Here is a 25,426-nt window from a genome sequence, read left to right as displayed (position 1 = left end):
TACGCCGAGGTAGTTGAGTGTGCGAGGAGCATTGAGATACCGAAAGAGGCGCAACGTAATAGAGGGGTTTGGGAACCACGACAACCAACCGTGAACACGAGTTCTTCATCGGGGAGCTTTGGAAGCCAAGGGAGGAAAAGGGCAAGGGAACCATCTCAGACACCGCAGGGTAGTTCGTCGAACTTTAGGCCGCCTTCTTCTTTGGGGGCTCGGGGTGTTCTGTCTGAGCCTTTGCCTGTGTGTTTTAAGTGTAATCAACCTGGACACGTTCGTGCTCAGTGTCCACGCCTCGGGGAAACTTGTTATATTTGTGGTAAAACGGATCATTTCGCAAGGAGTTGTCCTCAGGGGTCGGGAGCGCGCAGTGAGTCAGGTTCTGTGCAGCAGCCGGGAACGGGGCGTAATGTGGGCCAACCGTTTAGGGGTACTCAGAGGCAGCAGCAGCCTTACTTTCGTCAGACTACGTCAGCTCAGAGTTCCGGGGTTGATAAGGGAGCGAGTTCTTCCGCGCCTGCTCAGGGTTCTGGTCAGAGAGGGGGTTTTATGCAGGGTCAGGGTACCCAGGGGCGAGTTTTCAACATCACTTCTGCTATCCCACCTACCACTTCTCAGGTTCCGGAAACTTCTGTTGTGAGGGGTACTTTTCTTTTGTTCAACTCATTTGCTAAAGTACTCTTTGATTCTGGAGCATCGCATTCTTTCATTGCTGCATCATTTGTGTGTACTTTGGAATTGGAATCGGAAACTATTAGTCCTCCTTTGTTTGTCGAAACACCTCTAGGGGGTAGAACACCTCTTGACCGTATTTGTCGAGATTGTGAGTTGGTTATCCGTGATTGTCGTTTCATGTTCGACTTCATCGTTTTAGGAATGTCGGGGTTTGATCTTATCTTGGGAATGGATTGGCTATCCAAATTTCATGCTACCATCGATTGTTTTAAGCGTCGAGTTCGTATTTGTCCACCCGAAGGTCCTTGTTTTGAATTCTTTGGGGAGCGTCGAGAACCATTGGAACCTTATTTATGTGGGCCTCGTGAGCTAGGGTCGGTTTATTCATTGTTGGCGAGTTTGACGTTAGATGAGGATGCCTTCATGCGTGGGGAGTTACCCTTAGTGGTTTGCGACTTTCCGGATGTATTCCCGGAAGAGTTACCTGGTTTACCTCCCAAGCGAGAGATTGAGTTCACCATTGATCTACTTCCCGGTACCGCTCCTATCTCCGTACCTCCATATCGTTTCGCACCCGCCGAATTGAGAGAGCTAAAGACTCAGTTACAAGAACTGGAGAACCTAGGATTCATTCGTCCAAGTACGTCTCCGTGGGGAGCACCGGCTCTTTTTGCGCAAAAGAAGGATGGTTCACTCCGTTTGTGTATTGACTACCGTAAGCTAAACCGAGTCACCATTAAGAACAAGTATCCCATGCCTAGAATCGATGATTTGTTCGACCAACTTCGGGGTGCCACTTGTTTTTCTAAAATCGACTTGAGGTCCGGTTATCACCAATTGAGGGTTCGTAGAGAGGACATCCCTAAAACCGCTTTCCGCACTCGTTATGGCCACTATGAGTTCGTTGTTATGCCTTTCGGACTGACGAACGCTCCAGCTACATTCATGGACTTGATGAATCGTATTTTTCGTGCTTATCTTGATCGCTTCGTCGTCGTCTTTGTGGATGATATTTTGATCTATTCGCCTACGGAGGAGGAACACCAAGCCCATCTCACCATTGTTCTTGAACTCTTGAGAGAGCACCAGCTATACGCTAAACTTAGTAAGTGTGAGTTTTGGTTATCCGAAGTTAAATTCTTAGGCCACGTGGTTTCGAAGGGTGGAGTGTCTGTTGATCCCGGAAAGATAGAGTCGATTATGAATTGGCAGCGACCAAAGAACGTATTCGAGATTCGAAGCTTCTTGGGTTTGGCTGGGTACTACCGCCGTTTCGTTTTAGACTTCTCTCGTTTAGCGGCACCAATGACTAGATTGACACGTAAGGGGACCCGATTCGTTTGGAGTGACTCGTGTGAGACAGCCTTTGAGGAGTTAAAGAAGCGATTGACTACCGCGCCGGTTTTGATTGTGCCCGACCGTGGAGTTGGCTACTCTGTGTATTGTGACGCGTCCAAGGAAGGGTTGGGATGCGTGTTGATGCAGGCGGGACGAGTGGTAGCGTATGGGTCACGACAGTTGAAAACACATGAGCGGAATTACCCGACACACGATCTAGAACTTGCAGCCGTCGTATTTGCTTTGAAAAGTTGGCGTCATTACTTGTATGGTGAGAAGTTTGAAGTCTTTTCCGATCATAAAAGTTTGAAATACTTATTCTCTCAAAAGGAACTTAACCTTCGTCAACGCCGTTGGATGGAGCATTTGGAGGATTATGACTTCGAATTACAATACCACCCGGGGAAAGCGAACGTTGTGGCTGACGCATTGAGTAGAAAACCGACACATCTAGCGAGCCTAGCGATTCATGAGTGGAAAGCAATGAACGACTTGGGCTCCTACGCCATGCACTTTGAGGAAGTTCGGGAAGGGGTCACGTTATGCAACTTGACGGTACAATCGACTTTATCGACGAGAGTGATTGAGGCCCAGCAACATGATGAGGAAGCAGAGGAACTCCGTACTAGATTCCTTAGTGGGGACGCTCAAGAAGGGTGGATGATTCACGCCGACCGAAGCTTGCGCTATCAAGGAAAGTTGTTCGTACCCATTTCGTGTCGGGAAGAAATCTTACGAGAGTTTCATCATTCTCCGTTAGCCGTTCACCCGGGAGGAACGAAAATGTATCATGATTTGCGTAGACAATTTTGGTGGTCCGGAATGAAGAGGGACGTTGTGATTTTCGTGTCCAAGTGTCTCACGTGCCAACAAGTGAAAGCCGAACATCAACGACCCGCGGGGGAATTGCAACCATTACCAGTGGCCGAGTGGAAGTGGGAGCATGTGACCATGGATTTCGTTACGGGTTTACCGAGATCGCCAAGGGGGCATGATGCTATTTGGGTAGTTGTGGACCGTTTGACTAAAACCGCTCATTTCCTACCCATTCAAGTCACCGATTCCGTTGATGCGCTTAGCCGTTTGTATATTCGAGAGATCATTCGACTTCATGGGATTCCCGTGTCCATCGTGTCCGATCGAGATCCGAGATTTACCGCACGTTTTTGGCAGAGTTTACAAGCTGCTTTGGGCACTAATCTTCTATTTAGTACCGCGTATCATCCTCAAACCGATGGGCAATCCGAGAGAACGATTCAGATTTTGGAAGACATGCTTCGGGCTTGCGTGATGGATTTCCGGGGTAGTTGGGAGGACCACTTGCCATTAGTTGAGTTCGCGTACAACAATAGCTATCAATCTAGTATTGAAATGGCACCGTATGAGGCTTTGTATGGAAGACCGTGTCGATCGCCTGTGTGTTGGACCGAATTGGGAGAGGCTACGTTTGTAGGACCGGATATGGTTAAGGAGACCTCCGAGAGCTTGAAAGTAATTCGTCGGCGCCTTAAAGAAGCTCAAGAGAGAACGACCGAACAAGTTAAGGTGATTCGCCAAAGATTGTTAACCGCGCAAAGCCGACAAAAGAATTATGCCGATCGTCGTCGTCGCCCGTTGTCTTTTGAAGAAGGGGATCACGTATTCCTTAAAGTATCGCCGCGTAGAGGTTTGTCTCGTTTTGGGAAAAAGGGGAAGCTATCGCCGCGTTATATCGGGCCGTTCGACATTATTGAGAAGATTGGGGAGGTTGCATATCGCTTGGCTTTACCACCGAGGCTGTCGGGTATACATGATGTCTTTCACGTGTCTATGTTGAGAAAGTACGAACCTGATCCGTCGCATGTGTTGGAATGGTCCGAACTCGAGTTAGAGGCCGATGCGTCTTATGGGGAAGAACCGGTCCGTATCCTAGATTCGCGCGATCAAGTGTTGAGGGGTAAGACGATACCGTTAGTACGAGTCTTATGGAGAAGTCAGGGTAGCGATGATCAAACTTGGGAACGAGAAGATGAGGTTAGAGAGAAGTATCCGCATTTATTCCCGGAGTAACCCAAAGTGAGTACTTAAGATTGAAGTATTTTGATGATTTAGCATGTTGCATAATATTTATGATTGAGGTTTTGCGTGCATAGGTGATATGTGTGTTAGCTAGTTTTGGCTTGAAAAATTTCGAGGACGAAATTCTTTTAAGGAGGGTAGGATGTAGAGATCCGAAAATTTTTCATTTTATTTTAATATTTGTAGTAAAAGAAAATAAAAGAAAAGAAAAGGACGAAAATGGTTTAATTATGAATGTGGGGGGTCTTTTGTGTAAGGAGTTGAAAGTTATGGGGTGTTGGTGTAATTTGTGCATGTGTGCACGTGTATACCAGGGAAATGTTTTCTTTTTTTTACTTTCATTTTCCATTTCTTATCTTAGCTCTCTCCCGATCTCTCTCACTCTCTCACCCAACCACCCAAAAATCCATACCAATCAACTCCCAAACCATCTTTAATTTGCATATTCGAGCTTGTATCGTGTTGGACAAAGTTTGGTTCGGAGTATTTTCGCTTGATTTGAATTCCGGAAGCTAGGGTTTGCATAATCTCTTTGATTCCGGTTTGGATACTCGAGGTAGGAAATTCTACCTCTCTTTATATGTTGTTTGAGTGTTTTTATGTATTATTCGAGCTTGTATTGGTTGTCGTTGAGTTTGAATAAAAATCTGTTATCTGATGAAAAATCGCCAAATTCTGGATTCCTACCGGTAGGCCCGTCCTTTCTACCGGTAGAACGTTGTTGTGTTCTTTGAAAATTTGCTTCCTACCGGTAGAACTTTTCTCCTACCGGTAGACTATCTCAAATTTTTCCTCGTGCAAAATGGTGGCCTTTCTGATCAGTTTTTGTACCGGTAGGACTTGATCCCTACCGGTAGAATCTCGGAAATTTTCTCAACACCTACCGGTACAAATTTTTCCTCTACCGGTAGAATTCTTGTGAACCTGAGATTTGTTCCTGCTGTTTCCATGTTGTACCGGTAGACTCCAATTTCCTACCGGTAGGTCACTGGTCAAAAGTTCAATTCTCCTGGGTCAATGCAATCTTACTTTTCTAATGCCTTGGGATATTTTCATGGGTTTAATATTATTGTATGTGATAAGATGTTGGGCAGTCATGCTTGGTTCTCATGGGTGACGTGAGACACATGGGAATTGTTCAAAATAGTGGAACTACGGAAATGAAAGAAATGTGAGCTTTTTGCACGATATTTGTACGAACGATATACTTGAACTTGTGAATGACGCGCGAACATTCAGGGCCCATCGACGGGTGGGTGCCTGGCAGGGGATATCAGGGTCCCATAATTAGCCTGGCAGGAGCTAATGCTCAAAATAATTTTTCAAGGCCTAGCCTTCAAGGTGGGTGCTTGGCAGGGGATATCGGGGTCCCAAAATTAGCCCGGCAGGAGCTTCGGCTCAGACACATAAATGACACGACATGTTGAGACACGATTTGAACGGATATGATTTATGGGTTGAATAAAAGAAAATTTGGAGATTTTGGGACACTTGTTCATGAAAGTTGTGCTTCCTCCGTTGTCTTGTGATCTTTTATCATTTGTTCATTCGTCTCGCTCATTTGCATATAGAGTTTGCGTAGACTTTTCTACTGGGCTAGTGTAGCTCAAGCCTTATATTATTTTCAGGTGCTAACCCGGAACCCTAGCTTGCATTGCTTGGCGTGCTTGGAGTGTGGTCATTATTTTTGAAAGCTAACCGAAGGAGTTACTTATTCATCTTTGTAAATTTATTTTGAAAGATGTATTCGTAACTTAAATTGTAATTCTTTTGATTTGGAATATTGTAACCCTTAATCCTCTTTCGACATTTGATACTTATGTTGATTTGGGGCCGTTGAGCCTATATTGTAATATTTTGGAAACTTTGTGAATTTGGAAGCTTAACTAAGGAAATGAGAACACAGTGATCTTTTGGGGTACCGTACGGATATTTGTGAGTATTTTTATTATGTAAATCATTTATAATTATGTTCAAAATCGAGGACGTGACAGTCTACTTGCATCCACCCACTGACAAAGAGTGTCTCAAGGCATTTTAAGAATTGTAGGTCGGGGAGCATCAAAACATCATCCACATTAATAGCCAGATTTGAAATAAGTCCAAGCTTCCTAAGATTGGGAGTCCTTTCCAAGAAACGTAGGCAATGCGCACACATACACATTCGGTGCAAGGTCCGTAAGCTATCCAACATATTCCCCTCGTCTTCATCATCAAAAACATGATGATATTCAAATATCGCGCATTTACTACATAGATGCCTCAACTTAACCATCTTAACTATATCGCGAGGCAATGAAATCTTAACATGAGTGAACAATTCAAGAGCCGATAAATTGTCGAACGTAATCGCAACTTGGACGTAAAGGGTTTCTAGGTTCGAGAGGTAGAGAAAAGGAATTGGTGCATGGCGAAGTTCTGTTTCTTGTAACGTAAGTGCTAAGTATCTCAAATGAACCAAATCTCCTATTCCTATTTTCCCTAGGCTTTTTTGGGAGATTAAATGCAACACCCTAAGAAGTTCGAAGTCTTTAACAATGACTGATAGATTATGTACGAACGGTTCACATTGGGGGTATAACTTTTCAAACAGTTCACATTCGATGTATGGTTGGCGGTGCAGAAAAGATCGAAGAGCATGAGACCTTGGGAGAAAGTTAGGAATCCACTTACAGTCAATGAAGAGGCGACGGTGCTTATTTGTAGTAGAAGGTGGAAAAGAATCTCCCTCGCAAATTTTCACAAAGAAATTATCTTCCTCTGCTTTTTTCAAGCATAATTCACGCAAAAGATCATGGATACGGCATGTTTTAATTCTTTCGTAGAGTTTACTTTTCCTAGCTACCATTACGAGACTTCTGTCAATAAGACTGATTAAGTAATCTTCTGCTACATCCTCCAAGCTTTTCCCCCCCTCACTTTGATGAATAAATCCCTCCGCGATCCATAACCATATCAACTCGCGTATGGAGATTTCATAATCTTCCGGGTGTGCTCCAATATAAAGAAAACATGCTTTTAAATGAAGAGGCAAGTGATTGTAACTAAGTTCTAGTATCTCCATGCAGCCCTCCTGCTTTTTGGCAATGATCGAACTTAAATGTTTGGCAACTTCCTCCCACACGTCAATTGTCTTGTCTTCCGTTGCCAGAATGCCAGCTATTGCAACAATCCCAAGTGGTAGTCCTTGACATTTTTCAGCAATTTGCTCACCGATGCCCACCAACTCCAGTGGGCAGCATTTCGTCCCAAATACCTGCTCGATTTATGTGGGCCATGTTAGATGTCAATAACTGGAATCACAGACAACTCGATCCAAGTAATAGGGGTTTAATAGTTCATATGAAAAGAATAAGAAATGTTTTAATGTAGAATTCTTGAAGCGAAAGTATAAATAGGAAACATATGGCAACAGTATAACGAAAACATATGTTTAAATCACTATTTTTAGTTATATTATGTACAATAATTCTTTTTTTAAAATCACTACCTTCTTTTGGAACAACTCCCAACTGCAACTTTTTGGTAAGGGAGCCAAATAATGAGGGACGCATCGGACGCTATCTTGTTGTATGAGTTGTCGGCTAGTGAACAACACTTTACTCCCCTTGCGTTCCTTAGGGAATGATCTTTGGACATCATTCCAGGCTTCAATGCCCCATATGTCATCCATGACAATGAGATATTTCCTACCCTTCAAGCATTTGTGTATCTCTTCTCCTAACTTATCCTCACTATCTTCACGTTTTTGGGGGGAAACTAATTCCAAAAATATACGAATCAACAAATCCCTCTTCATAGTCTTGTCATAATTTTGAGAAACATCGACCCATGCACGAATTTCAAAGGTATGCGACGTCAAAGGATTATCATACACTTCTTTGGCCAAAGTGGTTTTGCCGCCTCCACCAGCACCAACAATTGATATAATCTCTAGCTGTCCACCCTCTCCATTGTCGCAAAGCATTTCCATTATTGTGTCTACCTCCTCCTTGAAACCGACAACCACCTTCTCTTCTACTACTTTGGATTTGTTGCTCCCTGTTGATGAACCTTTTGATTGAAATAAAAGGGAAAGGTTATGATCAAGGGAAAAGCCAAAAGTTATGGGGCGGTAGGAAGTGTCACAAAAAAATTAATCTGGTTTTGGAATAGAACAATTACTCATCCCATTTATAAATAGAAGATAGTCTTGAATATGAACAATCTTTAAGCTACTCCCTCCGTCCCTTTTTTTGTGTCCAGTATTCCATTTTGGGCTGTCCTTTAATAAGTGTCCATTTTGTAAAGTTAGGGGCTAAAAGTTGGTGCATTGTCTATTTTGTCCATAAAAGTATATTTCATTTTGAAAAGTTAGTGAATAAAAGTGTAATGATGATGGGTAAGTATGGAAAGTGGAGGAAAAAATTGATGTGGAAGGTGTAATGATGATGCCTTTTTAATAAGTTGGAGTTACGAAGCAGGACACTTAAAAAGGGACGGAAGGAGTATATATTAAGAATCTTATTGTATATTTCAGTGTTTCACCATTCACTCTCATTTGACTAGAAGTATGTGATTGATATAATTGCCGAGTGAAAAGGAAAACAACTATGGTTGTTATTATCAAATCAATTGAATTAAACAACTATGGTTTTTTGGTGTTGGTGTGTGTAGGTTGGGTTATGTGAGATGTAGTAGTTGGTGTGTGGTGTTGCACTGCTGCTCTTCTTATGTGCGTGTATGGGGTTTGGAGGTGTAAGTCTTTGGATTGCCTACCCGCCTGTTCGGCTATTTTCTCCCTTTGAAAGAACATGCCCTATACTGTAAGCTCTTCATTATCAATGGAAGTCCCAAACTTTTGGCCAAAAAAAAAAAAGCACGGGAAATACAAGGTGTGTAGCTAGCAAAGATGTCTGCATGTTTGAAACATATAAATACGCACAATGAATAAGGGGATCAGAAGGTAAAGATTGAAATCAAAAATTTATGAAGGACACTTGCCAAAATGCGAATATGAATAGAGATAAAACAGAGCGGTTTTTGTCTACACATATAAACCCAACATCCTCTGCAACCATTAGATCGTCTTTACATATTGATCCTAGCCATTCGATTGATAAATGTTTCCTTAATACCCAAACTCCCGATGTGAGAGCCAGCCCAACTAACGCAGGCCCAAGAGCCTCGTCGTAAAGAGTGACACCAAGACAGAGGGCCCAAGGGGCCTACACCAGAGGTCAAGCATCCAAACCACAACGGGTGGGCGAGACTTGGTTGTTTTGAATGAGGGCAAAAGGGTAATTTCACATATCAACTCACCAAGGCAATTGTTGACTAGGGAGAGGTATAATGGACCCTTTAAACATACACACATAATACCCAAACTCCCAATATGGGAGCCGATTAGATGAATTCTGTTTAAGCATATTTGAAAATAATACTTTTAGGAGACGTCAATTGGTTGGCAGCGCGGCCAACAACAAAGAAATGAATTCATTTTGTCCCTATTAAGAACATGTTACTTCTCACTAATGAATAGAGAGGGCAAAACAAAAAATTTCGGAGTTCTGTTACTAAACAATTTAGCTTTCCTTGCTTATGTCATACTTATGATATCAGATTATTTTCAAAAGAGCACGACATAGCTGAAACTAAAAACATAAAAATCTAAAGTTCTATGAAATTAACCTAATTTTGAAGTTTAAAATATTGAGAATTTGTTCGAATACCTCCACTGGATCTGGTAAAAGAGTGCTTGAGCTTTTTGACTGCAATTCCGTTAATGTCATACATATTCTCATCGTAAATCTGCTTCACCTTAGTTGTAAGGGTCTTGATCTCCTTTTTGACACTTTCAAGGTCTAGAGTCTTGATCTCGGCACTTTCAAGGTCTAGGGAAAGATGATCTTGAAAACGGTACCAATGGAACAGTTTGCGAAGACTTAATAACCATTCAGAAAACTTTTTCGAACCGGTAAGATGATCCTGATTGTTTAACCGTTGATGACTAAGAGAATAAGCATGAACTAGAAACAATTCAATGGTGTTCTCTGATTCAAATACCACATCTCTGATCCGCATCACCAGATTCATCACTTCTATATGCTCATTGCGTTTCTTCTCCGTAACTTTGAGAAACTCTCTCAGGTACTTTATCTCCATCTCAAGAGATTGAAGTTGATGTTTCTCGCCTATGATTGATGGGAGCTTGGAGTACCTTATAAGTTGTTTCAAGGTCTCCAAAAAAATATCAACAGCAGTGTCACCCATCTGATCTCTCTTGTAGCAGAGGTACGTAGAAGGGATCGAGTTGTAGTAGCTAGATTGATGGTTGCAGATCTAGAGTACTAGAATTGGGTAATGTGATCTCTTTCCGGCTTTAGATTCCCCCCAACAGTTAATAGTATGGGGTTGCCATATGAAACGGCGCAAGACCCGCAGGAGATGCTGGTAGCTAGGAGGAAAATGGACAGAAAATGATCACCTTCTCTATAATATAAATAAAGACTCGAAATGACAGCCAGCCGGGAATTATATATATATGCAGACTTTAACTTTCACTGACTTGCATTAAATAAATCATTGTAATGATCGGTAGCATGTGCAAGTTACAACCCAGGCCCCACTTAACTTAACAATAGAAGGAATAATTATGTCTTGATTCATATAAGTCTTTAACGTAGAGCTGCTCGCCAGCCGCTCGAGACTCGGCTCGGTAAAAGCTCATTCAAACTCGACTTGAGACATAAATAAACAAGCTCAAGCTCAAAATCTTGGCTCGTTTCGTTATCAAGCCAAGCACAATCCAGTAAAGACTCGTTTCGTTATCAAGCTGACCACAAGTCAGTGGAGCAGCGGCATCTAACTTTGGTGGTGGATTGGAGGTGTGGTGGTGATATTATGATGGTGTGTAGGTGATAGTGGTGGTGGACGTGTGGTGTGATAGTGGTGGCGAAGATTCTGAGGTGGTGGTGGTGGTGAAATGATGGCTTTGAGGTGGTGGTAGTGGTCATGGAAGTGGTGGAGATGTGGTGAAACGATCGCGATTGTGGTGAAATGATAATGGTGATGTAGCGGTTGTGGTGACGTGGTTGTAGTAATGGTAAAACAGTGGGGGTGGTTATGCCGTGATATGAAAAACTAAAATTGGTGGATTGGATCTTTGTTTGGGTGGTGACCGTGGTGAGATGGTAGTGGTGGTGGCGGCGGAGAGTTTAGGTGGTGAGATGGTAGTGGTGATGGCAGCGGAAAGGAGGGAGGAAGAGGAGAGGAGGCATTTTTGACAAGGAGTGAGAAAGAGGAGAGGAGGCCGCACTGTGTATGATGCACCTCAGGCGCAGTTACATGCGCCCCGGGCGCATCCAAGCATTCAGTACTGTTCCCCAGGCGCATCCTCGTACCTGTACATAAGGCCAAACTTCGCAGGTTCACCACGTACACTCCCAAACTCCAATTAGTGTGTGGTTTGAACCGTTGAAACTTTCTAACCCCACTAGTTTGTATCCAAAACTATTTTCACGTGAAATGATATGACAATTTTACCCTCTACGAGTAAAAGAACAACTCATTTTGGAAAATTCTCGCATCACCCATATTTTAAATCAGATAAAAACATATTGTATATCAATAAAGAGGGTATTACACGTAGTAAAAGATGGTGGAATCCAACAATAAATTTGTCTATAAAAAATAGGTCGAAAGCAGACCAATTATTCTTCACTTGTGACATTGGGCCTGAATGTCATGTCAATTTATTCTTCACTTGTGACTTTTCTGCTGTTGTGTGGAGGGGCTTGTTGCAGCAAAATGGCGTCTCTAGGTCCCCCCTTGCTTTGATGGATGAGCTTGTTTGGGCTTCGCATAGTCGTGGTGGTCTAAAGCTGGAGCACATTGTCTTTAAATTGTCTTCACTGCTTGATTCAAACTGGTATCAAATTCAGGTTTTTTCAAAATTAACGAGTGCTCAAGTTGAGGAAAACTCTACTGTTTAGTTTATTTTTCTGGCATTCTAATTTTCTGATTTTCCAATAATGAAACTTTTTTATGTAGGCCTATATTCTAGTTTGTCTGTTGGAGTGAATCATGTCAGAAATTATACTCGTATCTGAGCAAAACTTCGAATGTGGTCTCATGGACGGTAGATGGTCCTATGCATGCAATTAAGGCAATTCCATTTAATGGCTTTTTCTGTAGGGGTGTTTGCTGTGGCTTAATGCCACAGCTTGTGGCCTTTTTCCTGTCTTGGAAGCTCTCTTTGGCACCATTTTTTCTTTTTCTTTCAACTTATGAGACAGAAGCTCGAAATGTTTGTGAAAGTTCGGTTTTGAGAAACTCCATTGTGTTCCTTTCAGCTTATGTTTTCAAGTTTTAACTTCTACCACGAGTTCAATGCTCTCTCTGCCTTGTTGTTACTTACTAAGAAAATATGAACACATTCTGAGAATGATTATTGATTAAATTTTTCCCCCACTAACCAATGTTCTGTCTGATCCCCTCCATGCAGGCAAAAATGACCACCATCAGTAAATCCATTGGTTCGATCGTGAAATCCCTGGAGTCTTCCCTCACTTCGGGCAATTTGCAGAAGATGTTGGAGACAATGGACTCTTTTGAGCTCCAATTTGTGTATATGGAGGTGCATGCCGAGTTCATGGAGAGCTCAATGGCTGGATCCACATCACTGTCAACCCCTGAGGGAGATGTCAACAACTTAATGCAACAGGTGGCTGATGATTATGGATTGGAGGTATCGGTGCGGCTGCTGCAGCCGGCAGCTCACGCGGTGGTTGTGAAGAGCACGGAGAAGGTCGATCGACGAGGATGACTTTTATAGGCGCCTTGCCAAGCTCAAGGCATAATCTTATTCCTATTGGCTCGGTGCTGCTGCTTCCGTTTAGGAATCCGTTCTGTGTTTAAAGAACCCTATTATGTAAATTTGAAAGAATTTCTGTCTCATTTTTAAGTCGTACTTTTGTTGTGCCTGTTAACTCAGGATATATGTCTATGCTACACTGCTACTCAATGCCAGTTTCAGAACTACTTGTAATGCCTTGAGAAGTGTTGACATATGAATTGCTATGTAGCTTTCATATGTAAGTGTGTGAGAATCAATAGATGGCTGCTTTCTTATGATATAGGTCAAGTCGGGGCTCGTATTGTTGCGGAGAACGCTGTGAACGCAGCTTGTTTGTGTGCGGTATGCTAGAATTTATGTTTGTTGGGTGCAGACAGGATTTGTTATGCCTTGAGAAGTGTTGGTATTTGATTGCTACGTAATGTAAAATGGATTGGCTGCTTTCTTATGATATAGTTCAAGTCTTGGCTCGTATCGTTGTGGGGGAACGTAGCTTGTTTCTGTGTGGTCTGCCAGAAATATGTTTGTTCAACAAAAGAAAATTTTTATGGATTTGTATAGAAAGCAGCCATCTATTGATTCTCACACACTTACATATGAAAGCTACATAGCAATTCATATGTCAACACTTCTCAAGGCATTACAACGTAACTTTGTTGCATGCAGAATTGAAAATTTTTATGGATTTGTATGGTTTGGTTGCCATTCCTAGATGTCTTTGCTGTGTGCTTGACATCTTAATACAGGCTTGTACACTTGTTGGCAATCGTAAGGTTGGCGTGTTATTTCCTGTCAGATGAAAAATCCTTGGACTTAATGGAGGTCCTGAAGTTCTCCTTTTTAATTGGTAGTGGCAGAGAGATTTTGGAATGAGGACAAGAAAGTAATTCTACATACCAACTCACCTAGGCAATTGCTGACTAGGGAGAGGCATAATGGACCCTTTAAACACACACATACAATACCTAAACTCTCGATGTGGGAGTCAGTCCAACTGACGTAGGCCCAGAGAGATTTGAAGGGCTAATTTTTCAGGGTTTCTTAATTCTTATGAGCTATAAATTTCGCAAGTTCACTGTTGATGGTGCGTTGTCTGGTTTTTGTGGAGCAATGTAAGCAGTTGGTGGCACCAGCGCCACCAAATTTGATGATCTTTTGTTGGTATGCTGTTTTCTTTCTTCACTTGATTTTGTAGAATTCAGTTCTGGACCTTGTAGGTTAATCTAACCTTCTTGATTTTGGGAACTGGTCATATATGCTTAAGTTTTCGGTTCGTGGTTTAGTTTTAGTTTTAGTTTTGTTTTCAATCATTACCCTATTTCTTTCTCTAATCAGTACCCTATTTTTTCAATTATTACTTTCCTATCTCTCTCCAATCATTACCCCTATATTCAATCATTACTCTATTTCTCTCTCCACCCACTACCAAAACTAAACTAAACTAAACTCTTAACCAAACACAACCAGTATTTTTCTAGATGTGAGTTGCAAAATTTCAATGCTTGCTGCAAAATTTCAGTACTTGTGATCTGTGTCGTGAGAGGTAGAGCATTAAACCATTAATAAAGAAATTTGGGAAAGGTTGGGGGCTTACACACACACACACACAGAGAGAGAGAGAGAGAGAGAGAGAGAGAGAGAGAGAGAGAGAGAGAAATTTGGGAAAGGTTGGGGGCTTACTCAGAGAGAGAGAGAGAGAGGAGCATGGTTGTTTACCATTATGGAGATTCTAACCTCAAAAAATAGTACAACCACCTGCAGGGCACTCTTATACAGATTGCCAGGCTAAAAATACAGGTTCTGAAATTTGTTTTCCAATCTAACAAAACAGTGTAATCAGCACCGCTAATTTTAACCTCCGGATACATATTGATCCTCAAAATACAGCACTACTAGAACCAAAGTTCTCATTCAGAATCTGAAACAGCAACAGAAAACAATCAAATCCACATTCAAATGGGGCAAACATCTCTCACCAAATGTTACAAGAAAATAGATACGGTTCGAATTGGTAATTTGGATGTCCGCAAAACGCTAGTTATATTACTTCACTTCTGGTAAGGATGGAACCTTCCGCTTGCACCACCACCATTTCCATATCCTTTATTGCCACCATATCCACTACTACCACCACCACCGTATCCTCTGCCACCACCGCCGCCGCCAACGCCACCATATCCTCTACCACCGCCGCCACCATACCCAGCACCGCCATCATATCCTTTACCTCCACCACCACCATACCCAGCACCACCTCCGAATCCTCTACCGCCGCCGCTGCCACCATACCCAGCACCACCACCTCCATAACCTTTACCACCACCATACCCAGTGCTACCGCTGCCCCCACCATAACCACCAGGGGTACCATAATCACCACCTCCATAACCACTGGTATTATTATACATAGGCCCCCAAAACCCAAATCCACCATAGCCATATCCACCGTAGCCACCATATGCTCCACCACCGTAGTTTCCCCCACCATAACTGCCATAACCACCATACCCATCATAGGGACCAGATTGTCTGCTCATTTTTCCACCGTATCCACCACCTCCATATTCAGCTGCACCTCTGCCAAAGCCACCATAGGACTTTGAAGAACTCCCACCGTGACGTGTCCTAACATCATAAGTATAGTCACTTCCAGCTCTTTTCGGCACGGCCTTCTTTATTTCCACCTAAAAAATTCCAAATTGAAGTGGCTCAGCCCATTTCGTTTTCCTCAAAAGAAACAAGAAAAACCACTACCATTTTCAATTCCTATTATACACTTCTTTGACTTACTTGTTTGCCACCAAGTTCATGAGTTTTGCCATCAGAGAAAATCCTCTCAACAGTATCTTCGCTCTCAAAGGTAACAAACCCAAAGCCTCTTGACCGCCCAGTGTCACGATCAATCATAATCTGGTGCTCTGCAACGCTACCATAGGAAGAAAAATACTCCCTCAGCTCATCTGTGACATGAAATCACAATTCAGAGACCAGCAATTGATTTTGTCAAAAGAGAAGGGAAAAGAAGGCTGGAAAGCCTGGAATTCATTACCTTCAGTCAAAAATGTTGGTATGCCACCAACGAAGATTTTCCTTGTTCTTTGTGCTCCTTGACCCTGCATTTCCTCCCTAGGGACTGTTCTTTTCACTTCCACCTGTTGAAATGAACGAATGAGAATAAAACTTTGGCAGCATGCAAGAATTACATTAAGGTGGTGAAATGAAGCAAAAAAAGAAAATAAAAAATATTTTGTAGTCATCCGTCAAACACAGGGTTCTCACCGCTCTGCCATCTATAACATGTTCTTGCTCCAAAACCCTGTCAGCAACTGCTGGGTCAGCAAATGTCACAAATCCAAATCCCCGTGATCTTCCTGTAAGCTTATCCACCATAATCACAGAATCTGTGATCTCTCCATACTTGAGGAAGTAATTGGTAAATCTCTCTGGAAATCGAAAATTACCAAAATTACAGAATGCAGAAATTAGATATGGAACTGATACTAAGGAAACAGAAGCAACATCATTATGACAAGAACTAACTAAAAGGCAGTAAAATACAAGAAAAAAATTCAGAAGTCCCACCTATTTGGACTAGAAAAGTGATGTACGAGCTTACTCTAGGAATATGAAAATTCTAAATAACCTCATCCACCACTTCAAATGAGATCCTCATGCCTAATAGATACTAAAACATACTTCCACTAGATAAACACTGATCGCTGAGGAAGCAGATGATATGCATTGAGTAGTTCAACATTCCAACAAAAGATAAGAGCAGTCCATTGCTTCACAGCCCATGCAAATTCACTACATTTTCCTAAAAGGTTTGCAAGTTCCACCGAAAAACTCATGGAGTTAACTGATATCTAGACTGTTTTACATCTGGGCAATGACTCGACCTATGATTTTGAAGCAAATGACTTGAGGACAACCCAAGTAATAGTCAGAAAAACAAGGACTGAACCTATCAGGACAATGCATTGCACTAAATGTGGATTAACATAGAAAACAAGTACTTCAAAGTAAGTGTATTTGTAACAAGATGCTATCTTCAAGTTACACTGAATAAGCTAATTCGGCCAATATAACAAAGACAGCACAGTCCCATATGCAACAATTGTTGATTGTAGAGAGCTTTTACAGTGGCCAAACCAGAAGTTCATAAGACTTCTATGTATAAAATTTTGTATTACAAGTTTAACAGTCAATGCCTACACTTCAATCACAGCCCATTGACCATTGTAATGTGACTCATGTATTTTTCACATTATACCAAGAGAAATGTCAGCTATCAAGCAGAGCAAACACCCACCGCTCTGAAACGGAAATGAAATCTGTAACCTACTAAGTTATGAATGTTTTTTTTTTTATCGGCAACTAAGTTATGAATGTTGCTTACGCACCATGTTGTATCTAACACATCAACCCGCAATAGATTGCATTTTACGACAGCAAAAAACACTTTGCAATACAAGTTCATAATAAACTGCTCCAAGAAAAATGAATAATATTGAATGATCCGCTTTACATGTCCTAATGTAAGTTATTCGCAATAATTTATAACCTAACAACTATTAAATTACAAATATAAATATTTGACCCTCCATAGTGATACATAAGATAGGAACTTGAGCATGGCTCAAGTGGTTGTAAGTTAGTCAGTTAGACTTCTAGGGGAAGTTTGGGATTCAAGATTATGGATAAGACAGCAAGCTGTGCTAACCTAACGTACCAACCCACTAACATCATACCTCTGCCAACAAATAAAAGCGATAAACTAAACAAGTAAAAAACCCACAGGCTGAATAGAAATTTATTAAATCAATGTTGAGCAATGACAATGCCCCATCTAGATATAGTTCAACGAAATTCATATTCAATACAAGGAGATGAAATCAATTGAGTATCATAGAAAGCAAGAAACAAGAAGTGCTAAAATTGTGCAGGCAACACAATGACAAGCATTCAGATACCCTTCATTGGCGAGAGAGGATAAAAAAAGATTACCTTCGGATGTCTCCCACGCGACGCCTCCAATAAAGAGTTTTCTACCAGAAGAAGAAAAAAAATCAACAGTTACCATCTGTCCCATAACCCTCAGATATGTCGGTTACGCGGCCAGAACCACTCTCCGGTCATAAACAATACTACAATCAATTGAAATTTTTCCAAAATACTAAATTGCAAATTCTAATACAAACCCTAGCTAGAACCTGTACAAGCTACAATACAAACTAACCCTGAAGAAGAATCACCACCACGATGCCGGTGTCCTATGTCATTGCCTGCACTACCATCTACGTTGTTACCATATGACTCGATCCCACGACGGCCCGATGAGAACTGTTGTTGGGTTTGTTCCTCACCGTATTGTTCATCATCGTATTGTTCTTCTTCTTCCTCTTCTATGCCGTCGTTAAAGGCGACCGAATCATAGTGTTGTTCAGCGAAACCGCCACCACCGTCCATTGTTCAATAAAAATCCTTCTAGTTCTATGTATCTATCTCTACCTAAGAACCTGCACATGAAGAGAAATTGTTGTTTTCAACTAGCCCTAGCTCAGGATTCGAGCTTATGATATCGCAAAACCCTAACAAACACCTGATCTAACCCGTAGTGATCGTAGCTCTAGGGTTTTAGATGATTCCAAGTTTGTTCTTTTCGGAGAGTACGAAACGAAACCCTAGCGCGTAGATGGACGCCGCCGTGCTTGCTCGAGGAGGAGTCGTTTGACTCGTTGGCGTTGTGATGTCAAATTGTTCGTTCGATTTGGGTATTTATTTGAATCTCGCTTGTCCGCATCTCAGTTTTGGACTGCAAAAGTGCGGTCGAAAGCGATCACAACCGGTATTTTTAATAGTTTAGATTTGTTTTCGATTTATAACCGGATTATTACTGATAATAGATTCAGCAAATTTAAATCATTGATTCTCATGATGAATGGTTCAGATTGAATCGCACAATCTTCTTTTCAGTTTGACTATAAAAAAGCCGGATTCTATTTATTTCGGGGCGATGGGCGAAGCCTTCTCCACGACGTCGTATTACTTGCTGACAAATACGCCCCCTTGGATTGACAGATCTGATTAAAAAAAAAAAGGCGAGACTATTTATAACTGCGAATTTGCTATACGTAGGTAATTCATAAAAATGAATCCAAAATAAGAAAAGCAAAGCTACGATATTTCTAGTCAAATCATTCATTTGGATTTAGTATTTTGGTAAGAAATAGAGAAAAATTAAAAAAAATTATAAACTTTTTATCGGTTCTTCACCTTAATTGCCCGATCTCAAGAGCTACCATTTCTTATCTCATCGGTCACCCTTTCTTGCCATCCAAAGAGAGCATTAAGAAGGTGTTCCATTCCAAAATTTGAACTACCACTGGCTACTCGACTCATTTTCCACCCAAGAAAACGAGCTTCAACGTGCATATTATTCTCCTGCTTACGAACGAGTAAAATCTTCCTCTACTTGCATCACCGGAGCCGAGAATGTTGATTTAATGAGTGGCTCAAACGAGCTTCAACGTGCACATTCTCCTCCTGCTTACGAGCTTCACCATTAGGGATGCACATGCACATTTCAAATTCCAGCATCGTTACTGCAGGGAGGTAAGGAAAAGACTAGTAACTCATTGGGATTTCCTCCTTAGAAAGATTTAATTCATCGAAAATAAAAAGCATAACTCAGATTTGGAGTTTCCATACATTTGCATTACTGGGAAAAGAACGCCATATCACCGGAAAATTGAAAATGATTTAAGTCAAGATGGAAGTAGAAGTATGGTACAGGTACACAGTATATTATACGAAACACAAAATAACTTTCCAAGTTTGTATTGTACAAAACATCCATCACCAGAGTATTTACATACCTGCGACAATCTCAAACCCGACAAAGCAACATTCCCATCCCTCCCAGAAAAAATAAAAAACGTTTCCATCCCTCCTAGAAAAAAATAAATGGAACATACTCCACCAATCCCAATCTTCTTCTTAATCTACTTCGTCGTCGTTGTCTTCTCCTTCTTCTTCTTCTTCTTCTTCTTCTTCCTCCTCCTCCTCCTCCTCCTCCTCCTCCATGTCATCATTTTCAACGATAAAGCCTCCCAGGGCATCATCGTCTTTATTTTCCTCATCTTCTTCATTTGTATCGAAAGTTCTCTTTTTGACAGAATGTTTGTTAATTCCTGTGTCCTTAGTAGGTTTGTCATGGTCTTTCGATCTAGTAGAGTATTTTGGGTTCCACACCTTTCTTACTTTTGTAAGTGCTTCCTTGTCCTCTTCACTCTCCCCCGTCCACTCATCATCATCATTGCCTTCATCCTTTTTCCTTTTTCTCCTTAACCCTTTCTTACCTTTCTTGTCAGAAACTTCATCATCATCGCTGTGTTCGTTAGGTTCCTCGAGGAACCAGTTCCAAGTTTTCGTGTGACGGATCATTTGTTTGGGGAAGTGATTGAACTCTTGCCCCATTACAAGAAAGCCAAACTCTGCAATTTCAACACAGCTACTTTGTGAAGAAAGGCAATGTCATCATATCTGAAGCTACATGTGAAATTTCTGTCGGGAAATATGAACTACGAACATTCAGATACAAAGATGCAAATATGCTAAACAACTCCATAGAGAATAATTTATAGCACAAAGTGTGCTAAATATGTGTCTGAATCACAATAATATTTTACCAAAAGAATCAGAAAAGACGAATTTTTCAAAATGTTCATGTTTCACATGAACAATTTCAGGAATATGAAGCCTAAAATAGAAACCACCGTCCAAACTACAAAATAAGGCAAAAGGTAAACAAATGGGGACATGAGTTGTAACTCCATTAATTTCTGCCCCAAAACATAAAAAGAACACGCTATACAGTATACATCAATTAAAAAAAAAGGCAGCATACACTAAGCAAAAGAAGAGGACATAGAAGAGGACATGAGTGGGGTTCCAAGTAAGGACCCAAAAGAAAAGACAATTAAACAAGAACACCAAAACAGGGCACACTAAAGCAAAGTACCATTAAGACCAGTCATAACTGATGGTATATACAATTGTCGTTGCAGTTTTCATAAACCACCCTGCCCACCTGATTTGTTATTCTATATGCACACTGATACCCGAAAATCAGCTTTATAAGGGTAAACCATCTTATGTAGTAATTTCAACCAAAAGGAAAAGCTTTCTCCCTTCCCCTGATTTCCTATTCAGGCAAACAAAATTTTTGTGATGATGAATTTTTCCAGCATAAAACTCAGATGAAGTAAAAGATCACTTCCCTTACTTTATCCACTGAGGGGAAGGATGTTTTTTTGATCTGGCACCACTGCCCTAATGGTACACATATTCAGTTAAATCGGGATACCAGCAAGCCCTTTTTCTTCTCAAGCACAAACACAAGGCCGAACCATCAACTACCATCCACACCCCACTAACCTTTGGCCTTTCATTTGGAACCTCAAAGTCCCTCCAAAAGTCAGACATTCTGGTGGCGAGCATGTTGCAATCTCCTGGCAACAAAGGATAATCTGAGTAAGCGCAACCTAGCCTTCCCCCCTTCCTCTCCCATTTGCCATAAAGAATCAGATTCCGTTCAGCATCTTCTGTTTGGTTGCTCTTGTGTGTCTGCTGTTTGGTTTGGGCGTAATCTTCAATAGTCCATCCCCAAACTATCAGCTCAGACATGAATGGACCACCAGCCTGATGGAATCACGGAATGCATTGCTGACAATAAGGTGGTGACAGAACTGGTTAGTTTCTGTGTTATGTTGAGTTGGGCTGTTTGAAGATCAAGGAATGAATCAGTTTACAACCACGTCCCAGTCTCTCCTGCTGACACCATCAAGAGGGCGTTCCTTTCTTGGGCAGAATTTTTATCCTCTTAAGTCTCAACACTCCTCATCCTACCATCCCAGTCCCAAGTGGTGTCCACTTGCTGAAGGACACTGCAAAATCAACTCCAATGCAAATAACATATTGAATGCAGCTGCGCATTTGATAGGGCTTGTATGGCTTGTCAAACGGCAGAGGGCTTCTATGGCTTGTCAAATGACATAGGGCTTCTATGGCTTGTCAAACGGCTGCTGCCTATAAGATATCACATGTGGAGATATAGAGATAGCCAGTTGGCCATTGATCTGTGGGTTTCTGAGAATGTTCCCCCCTGGGCATCATCTGTTATCTTTGAAGATATTTGGGGAATAGAAAGGGAAGTCAGTCTCAGTTTCAGGTGGACACACGGCGAGGGAATTTCCTCCCTTTGAATTGGCTTTCATGCCTTGACCCCTCCTTTACTTCTATGTTGTATGTTGATGCCTTTGTAGCTTCTTATGCTAATTTCGGATGATCAAAGAAGAAAAAAAGTGATGAGGACTTCTAGGCCGTCATAAGGCACTAAAAGTAAAATTTAAAACCAATCCAAGGAGTCCTTGTAGCTCTCTCTCTCTGAATTTGAGATATTTTTTTTGTGGATGTTTTGGGATTGGCTGTTACTTAACAAGTTCCTCTAAAAGATATAGGCTCTTCTTGTCCCCCATGTTTGTGACAAGAATACATGCAAACGACAAGCAGTCCTTGTTATAATCGTAAAACAGCTATATCCTTTTGTTTGATAATGAATCTCATTTTCATATGGATGGGAATTTCACCTTTTCCATTCTCTTCATTACATGTCTTGTGAAAAGGCAAAAATGTTAGCCGGTTGCCCTTGGCAGTGGTTAAGAAGTCTTAAAATATTGTGCATTCCTCCTAATTGGAATGCTAAAAAGTAATTTTGGGGCACTAACTAGCAATGGCCCTTATTATTAATGTTATATGAAAAGCCATGTAAATGATGTCCTGTCTTCCTGGGGCTGGTGAAGAATTGTAGGGGAAAAGCTTACTGCTGAAAGGTCTTAAGTGATTGGGAATTGTAGGGGAAAAGCTTGTGGTGGTCGTAACTTGGAGCAGGTATTCACAGGGCTTCTCTGGTCTCAGTTCTTTTATCCAGCTGAGGTGGCTCAAAAGATTATGGCGTTGTATGTGCCTATGACAGCTGCGTTATAGTACGTTATGCTAAGTAGGCACTGTTAACTGCACTCCAGTTTTTGTGCTAAACAGTATAAAATTTTCAAAACGGAAACGGACCCTTGCTCCGTATAGTGTTACCTATGAATCAAAAACTATAAATACCTTAGAAAAAGGGAGTAATATTTTACTTGTTGCAATATCAACATAACAATCTGTATATACAGCACATCAGTTAAAAATTAACATGCAAATAGGTACAACAATGGTTCTGTATGTATCTACACACTTATGTATACCAAGAAAGGATATACTATTTGTTAAAGCATCCAACTCAAGACCAATTGGCAATGAGTGGAGAGGCCGCCCAGGCTCATACTAGTTTTGGAGGAGATAATTAACTGATGTGGTACAATTTCCAACAAACCCCATCCCCTCCCACCCCCCCCCCCCCCCCCCCCCATCGTGCAACCCCCGACTCACACGTGGAGTGGTCAACAAAGGATCCGGAACACACAGATCACATCGAAACAAAGTGCAATTATGGCACAAACAAAGGAGAAAAGCCTCCAAAAACCTAGCTCTAATACCATGTGACATAACATATGGGCGAGAGAACTGATCCGTATTACTGAATAATGAGAGTAAATGGCTACAATGCTAAACAAACTTAAATAGAGAAAACCGTAGAAATCTATACCTAAAATAGAAGATTACAAAGAGATATGACTACGATATTATCACGATAAGATTCTATGCCTAAAATACAAGATACGATGAGATCACAATGCATAATACTGTTATAGAAGCCACTCAAGAAGCAACCTTCTAGAGCATGATGTGTTAGATCGACACAGTCTCAAATGAACTCTAATTTTCGAAACAGAAAACCTTGGTCCATACAGTGCAAATGCTACCTACGAATCGAAAACTACAAATGATTTACAGAACAAAGGTGGCAGGTGCAACATTTTTCTCCCTGCATACCAACTTCACTACTTGCACATACTATCAACTTCACTACTTGCGCATACTGCACATCTATTAAAATTAACAAGAACATTTTTGGCTGTGCACGTATCTCCACACCCATGTCTATGTCAATTCACCTATGTACAACAAGAAAGCTACACAGTTATGGATCCAGTTAAGAAGCAAACCTTTTACTGGGTCAATGCCTGAAACATCACCAGAATCCAGCCCCAACTCTCCAACACTTCTCAACCCACATCCACTCTCTATTCCCTCATCCAATTCTCTCTCGTTTCCAGCCGCTCTCTCGTCTTCCCCTTCACCAAGTTCCAATATTTTCGCAGCAAACCAAATGGGTTTCTTCGCAGAAACACAGAACATGTCCCCATCTTCAATTTCACCTCCCTCCCACCTCCTGAAGACCCTAATTTCATCACTCCTGCTGCCTTTTACCCAAATGGGATTCCTTCCAATGACTTCGAAATGAACCCTGCCTGTGTTCTTTGGTTCGAACGACACGTGTCGACGAGAAACGGTTCGGTCTCTTGAATCGAACCCTAATCCTCTTCCGAGCTCTGTTTTCAGTCCCTTCTTCAACTGGGTTTTGGAACCGTTTTCCCCCTCGATTTCCATGGCCCTGATTCACTTGAATTTCGACACCAAAACGTACCTCCCTTTCGCTGGTTTTTTCTACTACTCAATAATCTGTAATTTTCAACACTAAGCCCAGTCGCGTTTGTGAAGTGCGAGTTCTAGCCGATTCAGACTTCTGTTGAACCTGAGAGGTCTAACACAGACAAGCTACATCAGTATCAAATATGAACTTATATTAGGTTTATTTCACATATCTAAATTGTTCATCTCGTAGAAATCATCAAGAGCCCTAACCAGAATAAACATCATACTAATCGAATACAAATCGATATCTTATTGGGAAGTAAAATGAATTTTTGCGTTCCTAATAATGCATTTGGCTTCATTGAATCAAATCCAAAAGAACTCGCGAACGTACGATAAGGGTAAACTTCACTTCCACCCTTATATTTTACTCAAATCATATTGCCTGCCCCTTTATGCTATAAACTCACAATGCGCCTCCTTATATGAGTTATATCTGTGAAATTGTGTTGCACTTTGGACCCACATTTTCGACGATTTTTCCCCCCAAATACCAACTTTGCCCTCATTTTCACTATTTTTTTAATCACCGCACTCATTTTTTCTACTTATGTATATATTCCAAACGTAACAAAAACAAATTTCAAAGACAAAACCCATATCTCTAATTCTATATACATATCTGACGACATAAATATATTGCCAGCCTTCATAACCACTAACATCAAACCAAGAATTAAACACAAAATGATTGTAAAATCAAGCTAAACAACAATTGAATTAAATAAATCAAATATACAAATTCAATTGTATAGGTGGATCAGACCCAACTTATGTATAATCAAACCATAAGCAATAGCATTCCCGAAGTCTCATATTAGATTAAATTTAGTCTAATCATAACATAACAAAATGAATTCACTCATT

General features: G+C 41.2%; 3 protein-coding genes and 1 pseudogene across 4 annotated transcripts; 1 reads left to right on the top strand and 3 right to left on the bottom strand.

Moving 5' to 3' along the window:
• Positions 1 to 4,883: 4,883 nt before the first annotated feature.
• LOC131309712 (putative late blight resistance protein homolog R1B-17) lies at positions 4,884 to 10,317 on the bottom strand. The gene is made up of 4 exons (XM_058336309.1): positions 9,777 to 10,317; positions 7,556 to 8,118; positions 6,065 to 7,321; positions 4,884 to 5,039 (listed from the first exon to the last, which is right to left on the bottom strand). The coding sequence occupies exons 1-4, from the start codon at positions 10,315 to 10,317 to the stop codon at positions 4,884 to 4,886; spliced, it is 2,517 nt and encodes an 838-aa protein (XP_058192292.1).
• Positions 10,318 to 12,478: 2,161 nt separating this feature from the next.
• On the top strand, positions 12,479 to 12,905 carry LOC131310760 (ESCRT-related protein CHMP1B-like; annotated as a pseudogene).
• A 1,687-nt stretch (positions 12,906 to 14,592) lies between these two features.
• On the bottom strand, positions 14,593 to 18,704 carry LOC131310752 (heterogeneous nuclear ribonucleoprotein 1-like). 2 transcript variants are annotated; one of them, XM_058337942.1, is made up of 7 exons: positions 18,504 to 18,704; positions 18,141 to 18,420; positions 17,909 to 17,949; positions 16,181 to 16,344; positions 15,951 to 16,053; positions 15,692 to 15,861; positions 14,593 to 15,585 (listed from the first exon to the last, which is right to left on the bottom strand). In XM_058337942.1, exons 2-7 carry the CDS (start codon positions 18,368 to 18,370, stop codon positions 14,950 to 14,952), a joined length of 1,344 nt encoding a protein of 447 aa, XP_058193925.1. In that variant the 5' UTR covers positions 18,371 to 18,420; positions 18,504 to 18,704; the 3' UTR covers positions 14,593 to 14,949. The 2 variants fall into 2 exon arrangements, with proteins under 2 accessions (XP_058193925.1, XP_058193924.1); XM_058337941.1 differs by having other exon boundaries at positions 18,141 to 18,683.
• Positions 18,705 to 19,644: 940 nt separating this feature from the next.
• LOC131310742 (transcription initiation factor TFIID subunit 7) lies at positions 19,645 to 24,686 on the bottom strand. The gene is made up of 2 exons (XM_058337923.1): positions 24,070 to 24,686; positions 19,645 to 20,397 (listed from the first exon to the last, which is right to left on the bottom strand). The coding sequence occupies exons 1-2, from the start codon at positions 24,512 to 24,514 to the stop codon at positions 19,901 to 19,903; spliced, it is 942 nt and encodes a 313-aa protein (XP_058193906.1). The 5' UTR covers positions 24,515 to 24,686; the 3' UTR covers positions 19,645 to 19,900.
• Positions 24,687 to 25,426: the final 740 nt, after the last annotated feature.

This window comes from Rhododendron vialii, chromosome 12a (assembly GCF_030253575.1).
Source record: "Rhododendron vialii isolate Sample 1 chromosome 12a, ASM3025357v1".
Classification (NCBI taxonomy): Eukaryota; Viridiplantae; Streptophyta; class Magnoliopsida; order Ericales; family Ericaceae; genus Rhododendron; species Rhododendron vialii.
This window is presented reverse-complemented; position numbering and strand designations above follow the sequence as displayed.